General features: G+C 40.7%; 1 protein-coding gene across 1 annotated transcript in view; it reads right to left on the minus strand.

Annotated features, from left to right (window-relative positions):
* Positions 1-6,357: 6,357 nt before the first annotated feature.
* The window catches only part of pcdh15a (protocadherin-related 15a), a 122,934-nt gene continuing 115,058 nt past the window's right edge, over positions 6,358-14,233 (minus strand). The window contains exons 34-39 of the mRNA XM_081724266.1: positions 12,615-12,633; positions 11,814-11,849; positions 11,136-11,203; positions 9,077-9,194; positions 6,871-8,685; positions 6,358-6,493 (exon numbers count right to left, since the gene is read on the minus strand). Of these exons, the coding sequence (XP_081580392.1) occupies positions 6,904-8,685; positions 9,077-9,194; positions 11,136-11,203; positions 11,814-11,849; positions 12,615-12,633 (2,023 nt within the window). The 3' untranslated portion in view covers positions 6,358-6,493; positions 6,871-6,903. The remainder of the gene's footprint in view (positions 6,494-6,870; positions 8,686-9,076; positions 9,195-11,135; positions 11,204-11,813; positions 11,850-12,614; positions 12,634-14,233) is intronic.

The raw sequence follows: 14,233 nt of genomic DNA on the forward strand, positions 1-14,233 counted from the left end.
TAAGTAAATGATGTGCAATACGAGAGCAATCAAGCCCTGGGTGATATGAGCAGGTTTGGGTAAACACACCATTAGCAGGACAATGCCTGTCTGTGTGGGCTTCCCAGCCATGCATGAGCTTTATTGCTCAACACAGTAGAACACAGCTCAAATGACCCAGCCACTGTCAATCGAGTGCTTAAGCACCGACTCGGAAGGACAGTGGGAACTGAATAGCAACCCCAGCAGCACACTTTCGGAAGGTAGGCCTCACACCTGACGCTGCTGCACCAGGAGGAAGTGAGCTTAACTCAGCTTTCCTGCCTTCACCAAGCTTCTATTTTCTGTAGCAAGCAGGTGTCAACAAGTCCAAACTCCTCCATTATTCCTTCTGGTTGACAGTCTGGGATCTTAATTGGTCTTTTCAACTCTTAACAGTGCATAAGAAATAATTCTTTAGTCACTTCTTGTAACATCATCTTATAATGGTGATATTCATTTTAACATCATCTTATAATGGACTAGTCCATTACTACAGACTTATTGTGTGGTGTAACCTTAGGTAGTGATGAGTGCTCCATATCCACTGAATTGTCATGGTCCTTCTTCATTAACTGGCAGTTTTATATATTATTTAATCTAATGGACAGGTGTCCCAAAAGCTATGCCAGAGCTGTTCTTTCTGTTTGCAGTGTTGTCTTGGGCTGTAATTAATTTTTATTAAGTAATGTATTAGTAGCCTATTTAAAAAATAGGGATAACTAAATAAACATGTCCAAACAAAGCTAAGGCAACACTTTGCTATTATGGGGGATACTGGAAGAAACTTTTGGTGGAAAGTGCCATGTTTTTTCTCATAAATTGTACTTTAACAAAATCACTATGATTCAAACATAGTAGCTTTCAAGATTTCTTAATTCTGATGGTAGACTAAATGGGACCAATTTGCTGATAGCTGATAGGGTCTGATGGCTTGTATGAGTATTCACCTTGCTTAATAAACCGGACAGAGAACGCAAACACTCATTTGACTCCATGCCTGCAGATTTACTCCAATAGCGGGGCATGCTTGTATTCCCATAACCTCTCTAGTTCAGCTGCAGCATAGCAATTCTGACCCCTACCACCTCACACTCTCTTTGGCTCTGGCTACAATAATCAGTAGTAAAGTCTCTGTTTCACTTCTCCCATTACACACACCCAGTTTTTTTAGCAGAGAAAAAAGAAACACCAAGGCTGACCCTCTCACCCGTCTTCTTTTCTCTGCCGGGACCACACAGGCGCTGGACCACATCAGAGCATTGTGGTGGTGATGTGTTCATTTACACTCAGTGTGTAAAGTGTGGAGAGGGCCTTGTTTGCCACTGTGCACTGAGGCTTTATGGGAGCCAGACACAGCAGGCCTGGAATAGCACACATACACATCATCCTGGACCGGGCCACAGACGCCAGCCTCCACTGGACTGCACCCACTCACACACACACACACACACACACACACACACACACACACACACACACACACACACACACACACACAGGCCATACAGCACAGACTGCTCATATTCCATAGGACTCCTCATTGACGTGAATAGTCTTTTATTTCACTCAGTTACGTTAGTAGCATGAATTTATCCAGGCATAAGGAAATATAAGCATGCACATCTTCTATGTATGAGCCTTCCCCATAACTGGATCCAGTGATCCTCATCCTCAGGCCATGCTGAATTACTGAAGGCCCAAAGCACAGTATTCTTCATCTTTGCAGTGGCTTTTACACCTGTTTACATACTCAAACCATTCGTTTCATTTAGTACGTCCCAAGGTGTTTTCTCTACTTGCTCCATTGTACTACAAATTAAGAGAGAAGGACTTAAAACTGATCACTTGCAGCATAAAATATCTGACCACTAGAGCCATATAGTTGTATGCAGTATGGTGGCACAGCAGGCTGCTGTTCATACATAAATACATATGAGAATACAAAACCATGAAACTGAACACCCACTCATTAAACAGGCCAGACTGTGAACTATCTATTTTTCAACACACCCAGCAGTTCAGAAATAATAAAACCCTTCGGGTGGGATGACTCCGTGAATAGCTACTCTGGATTATTTTGTGTGTGTGTGCGTGCGTGCTTGTCTGCCTGTCAGTTAAAACATAATTTGAGCACGAGTACATTTTAAAAATAACTATGTGCAGGTCAGAAATTATAAGTGCTCAAAACCAACAATGTATATTTTATGCAGCCAGAAATGGGTTTTTAAAATTGCCTTGAAAAATAAAAAAACATCAAATGGAGCACTAAAAATAATCACAGTGCATGGTGGAGGTGCGTAAATGTCAAAACAAAAACATCTTTCTCAAATTGCCAACCTGACCTGCTGTGCTCACTGAGAGGCAATGGCCATTACAGACATCATCCATAGCTGGCCCAAACCACAACAGTAATGACTGATGTCCGTTTACATGTAGCACTTATCACAACGAAACGAAACCAAATAAAAAACAAAATCTCATCAGCATGGACAAGTAGATGGGAGATGGAGAGACTGCTGGTGACATGAGTCAAACGTTTTGTGTCTTTCTGATATATCAATCTCTGAGCCACCAGTATGAATGAGTATTTATAAGTGGTAACTACAGAAGCCACAGTAGGGGGCAGTATATAAGTGTTTATGCAGTGTGCACACCGAATCAATCACTAAACCTGGATTATAACCCTGGATTTGCAGGAACTTGTTGAATGACCCATTCTAAAGCCAGGCAAACCTAAATCCTGTTTTATAGAAAACATTCCTTCTTCACCCATATTTAATCAATTTCAGGACAAGATAGATTCAGTAAACAGCAGAAGTGTTGACTAAAGGTAGAACATTATCATGTAGCTCACAGGAAAATCACATGCATCATTCACCAGTGCAGCACAACACAGACTGATGGATCTCTTATGCTCCCACCCCACCATCTCGTGATAGTGCAGCTCTTTGCATGATGCAGGAAACATTATAGCTGTAATCTGTGGGCCACTACATTAATGCAGATTGCAGACTATCATCTGAGACTGCCTTTTATTTATATGCCTGCAGATATAGAGTAGATAGATCTCTCCACTCAAATATCCTCAGCTGGTTTGGCTTCCTGGCACATAAAAACAAACAGGACATGTGAGAATGTAGCTGACAGCCACTGTATGTCCTGAGGCAAGAGAGCGTGTGTCTGAAACTAAAACTGCCTTTTCTTCTCTCAGTGTGGTTGTCCCACAGTGAGAAAATTCGTTTTCAACATTTAGACCGCACAATTATCCCTCACCACCTCACAAGCTGCATTTATGCCTGTCTGTCATGGGCCTTAGTGAGGATATCATTTAGACACGATGACACATCCACACCCATCCGCAACCATGCATCGCCCACGCACAAACACACATCCCATGCAAACACGTTCCCTCTTCTGCACGGTGCACGCACACAAGCACGCATGGGGTTGCACTCGCACACGCATTTACCCACCTGAGTGTCCTCCTACCCGGCACTTTGACACTTGGAGGCTAATCATATAATCTTGGGTAATTATAATAATAAGTCATCTCATTCAGCAGTAATGGTAGTTCTGCAACCTGCTGTTTAAGCTACAGTCTGCATTTGAGACCACTCAGTCAAGGCTCATCTAGCCCTGATCAAAAGGCTTGAGCTATGAAGGCCAATTTCCAGGAGTGCATTACAGCGGCGTGCAAGCCACACACAGGTTGAGGGTGAAAAGCAGACGCTTCCTGGAATGCTCATTATCAGCTTCTCTGATGGATGCCCGTGAGGGAAGTGTAGCTACTCTGCAGCTACATTAGTCAGGAGCATGTTCGCAAACTTTCAGTGTTATTAGAGTGTATCTGCTAATGGTACCTGAGGAAAGAGCATGATGTGACACACACCCCCTAATTGAGCTTTGGCCCCATTCTTCACTGAATCAGCAAGAGGAAGAGGTGCCAGATCCCCTGAGCCCTGCGGAATGTGATGTTGCAACTTTCTGAGACACACAGTCACCCACAAAAACAGCTTGCATTAAAAAAAAAAAAACAGCCAGGTGTACACACACACAACCACACACAGCAATTACAGTCTGTTGACACAAATATTCAGCTAACAAGGGCCGAGACAGAATGGTGGCACAGTGCCTAATTGGATCAGTCACTAGTGTGTGAGTCAGAGCATATTTGACTGGGGTTGAAGAAGGAAGTGAGGCATTACAGTACCTGTGGACAAATATGTACTGAAAACACATCCATTTTATGAAAGCTAGGATGTAGTACTCTTTATACTTAGATAAAATATCCCAAAAGCCTGAATATGTTTATTAATAACACTTGTCTTATTTCTTTAACATACAAGGTTCCTTTTAGAACATGCCTACATTCAGCATCTAGATATCATCTTGTAAATAACTGAAACAATTAAAAATTTATTTGATGGAAAAGTGGAAACTGTGTAAGTGTTGCTAGTTATATTAGAGAACACCTAAAAAACAAGTCTTCACTGCTCTTCTGGTGAAGGCAAAACAGTATAACCACCCTTATGTATATTTCAAATGCAAACACTTAGAAATACCTAAATAGAATACACTACAGGTAAAGAGAAATTATGTATTGATGTATATGTACTAAAACTGCACCTCCTTCCTAAAAGAGAAGAATGCCACCTAGTGGCAGATGACATTAGTTGGCCCCGACCAAATAAGAAAAATATATCAGAACATTTTACAAATCACATTATAATAACCATGGGTCAAATAATCATCTCATCTGCAAATTTAATCTCATAAATCAGTATGGCCTCAGGCATCTGCACAGGCTAAAATAAATAAACAAATAAATAAACAGAAATAAATAACTGTCCCTTGCTTCACATACAGCTTGTAGTCATGTGGAGTCAGAATGGCAAATACAAATACAGTGGTTTCTGTCCTCACACATTTAGCAAAAAACATTAGTGGTAATAGTGGGGGAAGTGTATCCTTAGTCTCATACCCAGCTAGTGATTTTGGTAGTTAGATTTTAGGTCTGAGGTGACAATCTCAGTCATCATCAGTACAAATTTAGCCTGCCCGTATTGTTCAATTATCCTCACAGATGCAATCATGGTTTGGATGGCCAAGCATTCATATTTGACATCATTATCTTTTGCTGGACAGATGAAGATTATGCTGAAAGATAATGATAAGCTGTTCACAGAGAGCACGTAAAATGCAGCAGGAAGGGGGCAAGCCTAGAAAAAAAAGCTTTTCATAAACCAAGTAAGCCTCATAAACTATATCTGAATCAAAGGCATCATCACTGTAGAAAAAAATAATAAATTCGAGTTAATTCTCTATATTCAGCATGTGCATCTGAAGCTATGAAAGTAGAATATATTTTTATACAGACATATGGAGATATTATTTTTTTAATTCAAAATATCAGGGCCATCACAGCTGTTTATATTCTTAGGTTAAAAAAAGAAATGAAAAAGGGGGAAAAAATCATACAACATGAACACAAAATAAATAGATGCCAGTTTGCACTGTTCATGTACAGAATTCCAAAAAGATTTCAAATGAGCAGGTATATGTGACTGCACTAAAAAATGTATACAAACTCTTCAAACACAGGTGTAAGAACATTGCCTAAAGCAGTTTTTTAGTTAGCTACACATTCTTCACATTTCTTGCTTTTTAAAAATCTCTTGTAACATAATGTCAATTCTTCTTTCTACATTTTGTTGCTGACATTAGTTTTAAACAGTGATTTAGATAAAACAGAATTCAGTACAATCATATTTAAAAAAAATGAATTCCAGGTATGATCACAATTTTTGGTTGGTGACTTGTGCGTGTAAAACAGAGACAGTGGAATTTTTTCTTTCTGTTTGAAAAAAAGAAAAGAAGAAAACAAAAACAAGAAAAATCAGAGTTTTGTCATTGGTATGTGAAGGTTGTTCCAGGGGCCCATCCACAATTCTTCCTCGTCTGACAGCGTATGGTCACTTGGAGACTCCAAGGTTTCTTTGTTCTCCTCATTGTCCACGGTTGACTCCAGTTCCTGCCCCTGGTCTTTGTGCATTTGGGATTTAATGTTGGACTTTGGCCCTATACTATACCCAAAGGATCCACTGGAGGACCTGGTGTTGAGGTTGCTGTCAGCTACAGATGAAAGCACACCAGTGGATCCTATATCAGGCCCATTATCCGCTGTACTATTTAAAGGAAAATTCTCCTCATGTGTAATTCCCAACTTGTCCAGTTTTTTAAACTGTTTGCCTAGTCGGCCAGGCGAGCCAAGTTTTAGGTTATTAGGATAAGGTGATCTCCGGGTCCTAATGATAGTCCCATTCTGTGCCACGTACATGGAGCCATTGATGTTGCTGTGGCTGTTGATCAGAGGCAGGTGGCTTCGTTGGACATCTGAACCACTGTCCTCTCCTGTAGTTGTTGACTCACCTTCTCTCTCCATAGCCAACTTGATCCTCTTTTTTCTGCCAGTCTGAGCAGAGAGAGGCACAAAGTTAGACCTTAAGCATCCATAAATATTAAAGTTGGAGTTAACAGTTGACTTTAAATTGAAAAAAAAACAAAAAACAACAACTTGCGCTTGACCTTAAAAGAGCAACAAATTCAGTATTTATGGCCTCTAGTTTATACAAAAGAAAGTAAAGATGGTGGACTTTTGAAAGGAGAAATGTTTAAAAATTCACCCAAGAGCACACAGAGATTAAATGTCCTAGTATTTATGCTTCTGCATTTGTGGAAATTATTCAGTGAGAGGCTGGCCAAAAATGTGGGGAAAAAACAGAGAGGTTGAAAGAGAAAAAGGGAAATGCACTGCACGTCAGAGCAGAAACAGATTAAATTCAGTCTTACTTTCGAACTTGAATTTCCCCTCTCTTTCTGTCCTTAGAAAGCTGTGGAACTTCCTGAATCTGACTGTGCCTCTGAAATTCTTTCATTTCCTCCACTCCCAGATATAGAGCCACTGCCAGATGTTATGGCATCTTCATCCACCTCAGTAATGGGCGACAGCCCCCCAAACGCCTCATCTGAGCTCTCTGTCATACTGCTTTCTGTTCCATAAGGAGAGCCAGAATATGAGTTTGGATATTCTTTGCTTCCAGATGCTGCCCCATCACTTGGCTCACTTGAAGACTCCCTGGTTTTTTTTGTAGCCTCATCATCATCTTTGTCATGTTCTTCCTCTTTTGAGTCCTCCTCACTCTCTTCCTCTATAATGTCTTGAGAGGATTGTGTGAGGACTGATTTAAGGGAACGTCTGCTTCCCCTTGAAGATCTGGAGCTAGTGGTGCTTCTCTCACTGCCGCTCACAGAGGCAGCATCAGATCTGTTATGTCCTGAGGCAGACATTGCCTTAGAGCTGCTCTGCACAGATTTTCCTGATTCTGCATCACTGCTACCAATGCTTCCAGACCTCACAGAAGACTGAGCCGATGACCCTTTGGGGTCCAGAGATCTGCTGCTAGAGGTCCTTGTACTCTTTGAGGCACTAGCACTGGATCTAGCTGTACCAGAAACACTGCCACTTGCACTGCTCCTTACACTGCTCCCTGCACTTGATCTCTCTGAAGATTCTTTACTGGCTTCAGTGTGTGAAGATTTCATGGATGACTGAGCAGAGGAGACCTCAGACCTTGAAGCTTCAGATTCTTTGGATTCTGGGGTACCATCTTCTTCCTCATCGGATTCTTCTTCAGTTCCTGATTTTTCTGTCGCAGATGTCTTGTCAGATTTGGAATCTTTTTCTGATTTGGAGGATTTTTCTGACTCTGACTCCTCCTCCAAGTCTGACCCCTCTGCTGAGCCTGACTCCTTCTCAGTCCCTGACTCTTTTTCTGACTCTGAATCTTTTTCAGTTCCAAATTTCTCTGTCCCTGACTTAGACCTGCTTTCTTCATCAGACTCCTCTGGTTCCTCTGGCTCGGACTCTGAGTCAACGGTGCTCTCGTTGGCATCATCCCTTTCGAGATCCACCTTTAGGTAGTCCTTATCTGCGGTGCTGCTCACCACTGATGACTCATCCTCATCTGATCCTTTCTTTTCCTTGCTTTCTGCTTCAGAGCCACTATAGTCAGGTTCACTGACACTGATAGACACTTTTGATTTTTTGTCTTCTTTCTCTGATTCAACTGTAGACTCATCCTTCTCACTGGCAGAGCTCTGGCTGATGCTGCCCTGAGATTTCTTTCTGATTTGAACCTTTTTACCCACATTAATGCGTTTCAGGACTTTTCCAAGTTGAGCCTTTCCTGACGACTCATCACCATCAACAGAGCCGGTTGGGCTTTGTCCCTCTGTCAGGCTTTCTTGACTGCCAATACGTCGTGCAGATGTCAACTTGGCGTAGTCTTTGTCCTTTCTCCTTTTCCCAAACATAAATGGGAAGATCCTGGCCTTCTTCCAAGGTGAGGTGTAAACCTTTTCTAATTTTTTTCCTGCAGCAAGCAGCTTGCTGAGTTTCATGACTGTTTTCAGCTTCTTTGAAGCTATGGACTCCTCTGGTTCGGCTGGTGCTTCTGGCTCTGCAGGACCAATAGCATCCTCAGAAGGAGTTTCAGGCTCTGCTGGACCAATCTCGTCCTCTGGAGGAAAATCCCTGAATCCCACATGCTTACCACGCCCACGCCCATGCCCACGCCCTGGCCCACCTCTCCCTCTGCCCGAAGCCTGTAGTGAGATTATTTCCTATTAAATATAATACATAATTTTCATAATCATATGTACATTACAATCTAACACTATAGAAGAAAAACATTTGTTTAGGTGATGACAACTTTGCCGGCAAAAGGAAAATCTGAGGTAACATGGGGCCTATTCAAATCCTTATATCCTGGGTTTACTCTGACACTTTTCAAAATCAAACTCTAATTTCCCTTTGGGATTAATAAAGTCTTGTCTTATCTTTTCTTATTAGAACCATACTTGTTTAATAAATCTGACTATCTAATAACATTATGAAAAATCAATTCACAAAACTGAGATTTACACTCAATTCATTTTCCATGAAACTTTTGTCCAAACATTTTGATCTACCAGTAAATAAATTATGTAGTATTACCTCTGGCCCATAGGGATTGTAGTAATAGCCATCATCCTCCACAATGGCCTCTCCATACTCATCGTACATGGGAGATATCAACCTCCTACGGCTCCCATATGGAGGATATGGATCGTACCTTTAGGATGAAGCATTAGCGTATTATAAGAAATGGTGTGAATAAGAAATGGTGCTTACCCATTTAAATAAACTGTACTTCAGTATAAAGGTATTTCCCTTGTTGAAATGTAACTATTTATTGAAGACGTGTCTACATAGAGACACCAAAGGAACACCAAAACAAAATACAAAAACCCAAAACAAAACAAAACAGGACATTTTGGAAATTTGGACACCTCTGTGCTAGTGTTTATTGAAATCTTTATATATCTATAACAGCAGATGGTCCTTAACAGCAGATGGAATATCTGGATTACTGAGTACTGAGTGCTCTTACCTCCTGATTAAAACAAAGCATTTTTCTTTTTTGTTAGTATCTATAGTTCAGTACTGGGGGGAAACAATTGCAAGAATCTTAGTTTTACATTAGGTTCTAAAAATTACATTATGATCTAAAATTCCTTTCCAATGCAGTTAAAAGGAAATATACTGCATTTTTTTTTCTTATGTTCAAAGTTTTGTCATACAACATGTTGCTGAAGTTAACCTCATCATAAACTATACCAACACCACCTGGGCACAAGGGTCCTGAGGTAGAAGCACGTAGTATTGTGATGAGAGCTTAATCTCAGATCTCTACACTGGCCATTAGGTTCCATCTGTTACACTTTATTGCATGAATAGCATTTGTGTGAGATGGGCTGGTAATATGGAAAATCATTGGAAGATAAAATGCAGTGTTCAGTTGATTCTCAAGTCTTGAAAAGTCTGCTAGTGAGGGAGACAACTCCATCTGGTCTAACTGAGGAAAGATGTGGGATGCTATTGGTGGCTTAAGCTTTTCATCTCGTCAAAGTATCCACATTTCCCTTGAGTGGTTGATGCTAACCCTTGCAGATCAAACTTGCAGATCAGCACACAATATTTGCTTAGCTTCTGTTCTTATGGCAAAGCTGGCCAGTTCTTTTCCACTCACCATATGGGCTGCTATAAGTGCCACAGCCGGTTTACCACCCCCTCAGCTCCCTCTTGCATTCTCTTTCGCACTCTCTGCCACTTTCTCTCTGTGTTTATACCATATCATTGGATGCTCTTTTGTTGTGTTTTCTCAGAAAACTGTTCGTAGCTTTCAAATTGTTATGCTTTTCACAATCTTGCTCTCACTTGCTCTCTTGATTTCTTTTTCTCTGTCTCTGTCCCCTCTCACGCATGGAGGTATTTCACCATGGGCTTAGGTGCCCTGTTTTAGCTGGAGCAATTTAACTCCTTTGGAAGGAGGGAAGAGGGTAAATATTATGGACATGGAATTAGAAATGTTTAGAAGAGAGACAGAAATGGGCAAAGGAATAGGAATATGTTTACCCACTTCTTTTCAAGGCTGTCTTGTTTGCTTTCTGCAAGCATTACAAACCATTATTTATCTCATTTATGTTAGCAGCTTGGACATCAACAACAATCTGAAACTGAAGATAAGGTTGGCAACTGGCAGTAACATGACTCCCAGTTCTGGCCCTGCAGCAGCTGGTGGTGTGTAGAGAGCTGCCTGAGAGCCTTAGCTTGCAAAAGGCTCAGAAAGTAGTTACTGGATTGCCCTTTAACATGTAGACAAACTGTTACAGTGGGAACTGTATCTGAATTGTCTTTGTAGTAAGCCCAGATCTGTTGTGACTAGCTTTGGTGCAAAGGAATCTGCAAAGAAGATAAATCTTCCAGACTATTCAGAATTATCTTTTCTCACAGTTCTGGTCCTACAAAACAATGATAATAAATACCCAGTAAATAAACCTTGTTAGTCTTTTTTTAGTTTTTTTTAGTCTGGTTACAAAAAAACACATTCACACACACACACACACACACACACACACACACACACAAACACAAACACACACACACACACACACAAACACACACGCACACACTTATCAGTTATTGCATGTCAATGTGATCATTCTAAACTTACATTTGATCATAGTAGTCTGGTGCAATGTAGTCTTGCCCAGGATCAATACCTGATTCCATAGAGAGTGCCTAAGTCAAGAACAAAAATAATTGTCACCAAATATCCTAACAAGTGATGAACAAACAATGTCAAGAGTTGAGCATCTTATATAATATGATTATCAGCGGGACATGGATCTGACACTGTTTAAACTAAATTAATATACATAAGAGACTACTATACTATACCATATTCAACATGATGAACTATCTACCTGTAATATAGCAGCTAGATAGGGCCTCTAAAGAAAAGAGGAAATGTTCACATTACCAACCGGAGCTGGAATTTTTTGCCTTAATTGTGACACAAATCTGATTTTTTCAGGGCTGCACAGCTACACAAATCTGATCTTTTCAAGTCACTTACTTACATATGTGGTCCTACCTGATTCGTGGCTATGCAGCTTGAACGAGACCGATCAGAATTCATGTGGCTTTTTGCCTATACCCATGTGCTTTGCACTGTCATTGTCAAAACAACAGTGGAGGTCACTTCTGTCGCTTGTGCAAAAATGGTCACTTGAGAAAACGTATCACTGTCAAGATAGGCCAATCTAATCTAAGCAAAAATTCAGAATGGAACAATGGCTTGTAATGTGAACATAACTAAAGAGAAATCAGAGGAATCAGAGGAAAATACCTCTGGCCTGAGCAATGATGGCCTCAACAACTGCTGCTGTTAGCAAAGAGTCGGGGAGAGAAGGGATTGATCAAGAGAAAATAGAGTTGAAAAAAAGGAGCATATATGAAAAAAACAGGATGACAAGTACAAAAAAGGATGCAACAGAAGGCACATAATTATTGTAAAAATGAAGAGGACTAGGTAGAGAAAAGAGGAAGAGTAGGAAATGTGTGGATTATGAGAAAGCAAGAGGTGGGGAATAAGGAGGGGTGGGGTAACCAAACTGGGTGAAAGACTATAGCAGGTTAGACAGGACAGAGAAGAAAGCAAGTGAGAGACACTTCCTGTGGAGGAAATGAGTAGCATAGTGGAGCAGAGAAGCTACTCTCTTAATAAGTTGACATTAATGTTAAAGTTGAGTAGCCACGAAAAGGTCAAGTCGGATAGAACATGCACACATAAGGACTGTCTCTATGACTTGAGCACTGACATAATGTGTTCATACATCTCTTTTCCAAACCTGCCTGAGGAAAGCAATGTAAGGCATGGGCTGCCACATAGCACAGATTAGATAAATCTTTTCAATAAAAACAGTGTCCTCATATCTCTACTTGAGCATAAACATGGAGGTAATGGCAGGGTTTCTATCAATGCCTCCATCTCACTGAGATTCTACTCTAATTCTTCCCCAGGCACTATTGACAGACTGGAGAGATGAGGAACTGGGAGCTTTGCTACCTTAGATGAATCAAAAATGGCTATTGCCATAATAAATAAAGCATTTCACACCAGTAACAGCCAGGTAGAAGAAGGACATACCTCTCTGCCACGTCCAGGCCTGCCATCCCATGGGGAAATAAAGAACAAACAAACAAACAAACAAAAATCACTGAAATAATGGTTCAATGTTCTATTGTTTTCATTACTTACAGTGCTGTTACAGCATTGGCTTGTTCATCCAGAGAATTTCTCATCTTTATTCTGTATTATTACATTGGAAGTAAAGTTGGTGAAGTAGCATTGGAAACCATTTACAAAGGGAATGGACCTAAAATGGGACCACTGGAGTGCTGACACAAGCAGTTTAGCACCAACCTACACCTTAGGGTGCATTTATCCCCTCTTATTTAGAACCACTTATTTATACAAACAGGCAAACTTGTGTACACAAATACACACACACAGACACACATTTGTGTGTGTGAGTACACACACACACACACACTCATGAGTAATTTTTCTCACACAAAAACACACAAAAACTACTACTACTAATAAATAATATTTTTCTTTGTGGCATCTAGGTAAATGTCCCCACAAGATTTCTGATCAGATTTTGAGAAAAACACACTCACACGCATCCATGCATACATGCTCACTCTCTGTCTCTCTGGGTGTTAGAATGGGGAAGACAGCTGTGGGTACGTAAGTCACTGTTGAATGCTAGCCACCTCTTCTCTGTCAAGATTCAGACACATCACTGCTCATCTAAGAACCAAACACAAACTCTTCGGTAAAGTACTGCTTTGGTCCCAATCCTCACAGAGGCTAGGATGTGTTTACTCCAAGATCTACATATGTCCACAGGAAGTAAAGACGTTCACTTTATGCCAAGAAATCAAAATAACAATGTTAATATAACTTTAAAGCGTTGCAGTAGGACTGGGAATAAAGATGTTCTCTTAGTCCTACAGGAATAACTGCTGATGCTGTCAGAAATGTTTTTGCTTACTTTACACATGTATGGACTAGCTGGAATAAATTGGGCCTTTTGTCTCAAGTTTGTCCCCAGGCATTTTATTAGTCTCAAGAGTAGGGCGAACATATTCATTCAAATGTCTGCTGCCTGTACTATTTGTTTATTAACCAACAATACAACATGAGGTACAAAATAATTCTTGTCCTCTTGGCCTCCATTTGCAAAAGGGCTTGCTGTCTAATTCTCTCTTTTGCAAATGATCATGCAAAGATAATCATTCCATTTAAAATCAGAGAAAAAAATGCAAGAAGTATAGGTAAGATGTACTGTGAGAATTTCTAGTTGATTTGCATTTTATTATCAAGAGGTAGAGCTACTGTGACTATGAATAGCTCTTATTTTTCTTTTGATTAATAAAGGAAACAAGAGACCACTGTATGAATAGCTGTGTGCCTGTAGGTGCTTGCACAGAGGTTATAGTTACACGGGAAAAAGCGGATCTGGGTGAGACTGAAGGAAAAGCTGAAGGGAAGTAATGTGGATGGGGAGACAGAAGAGGCATAGCACGTGACAACAAGGGAAGAATCAACAGGAGCGGAGTAGGAGCTGGACGGATCAACTGACTAATAAGCACTGTTCCTGATGCATGCAGACATCACAGCCTCTCTCTCTCTCCATGCTGAGCCATGTATGCCCATCAGGCATACAAAGTGACAAATCCCTGCGGAGTTCACCCTCC

This window comes from Electrophorus electricus, chromosome 12 (assembly GCF_041902795.1).
Source record: "Electrophorus electricus isolate QZ-2024a chromosome 12, ASM4190279v1, whole genome shotgun sequence".
Lineage (NCBI taxonomy): Eukaryota > Metazoa > Chordata > Actinopteri > Gymnotiformes > Gymnotidae > Electrophorus > Electrophorus electricus.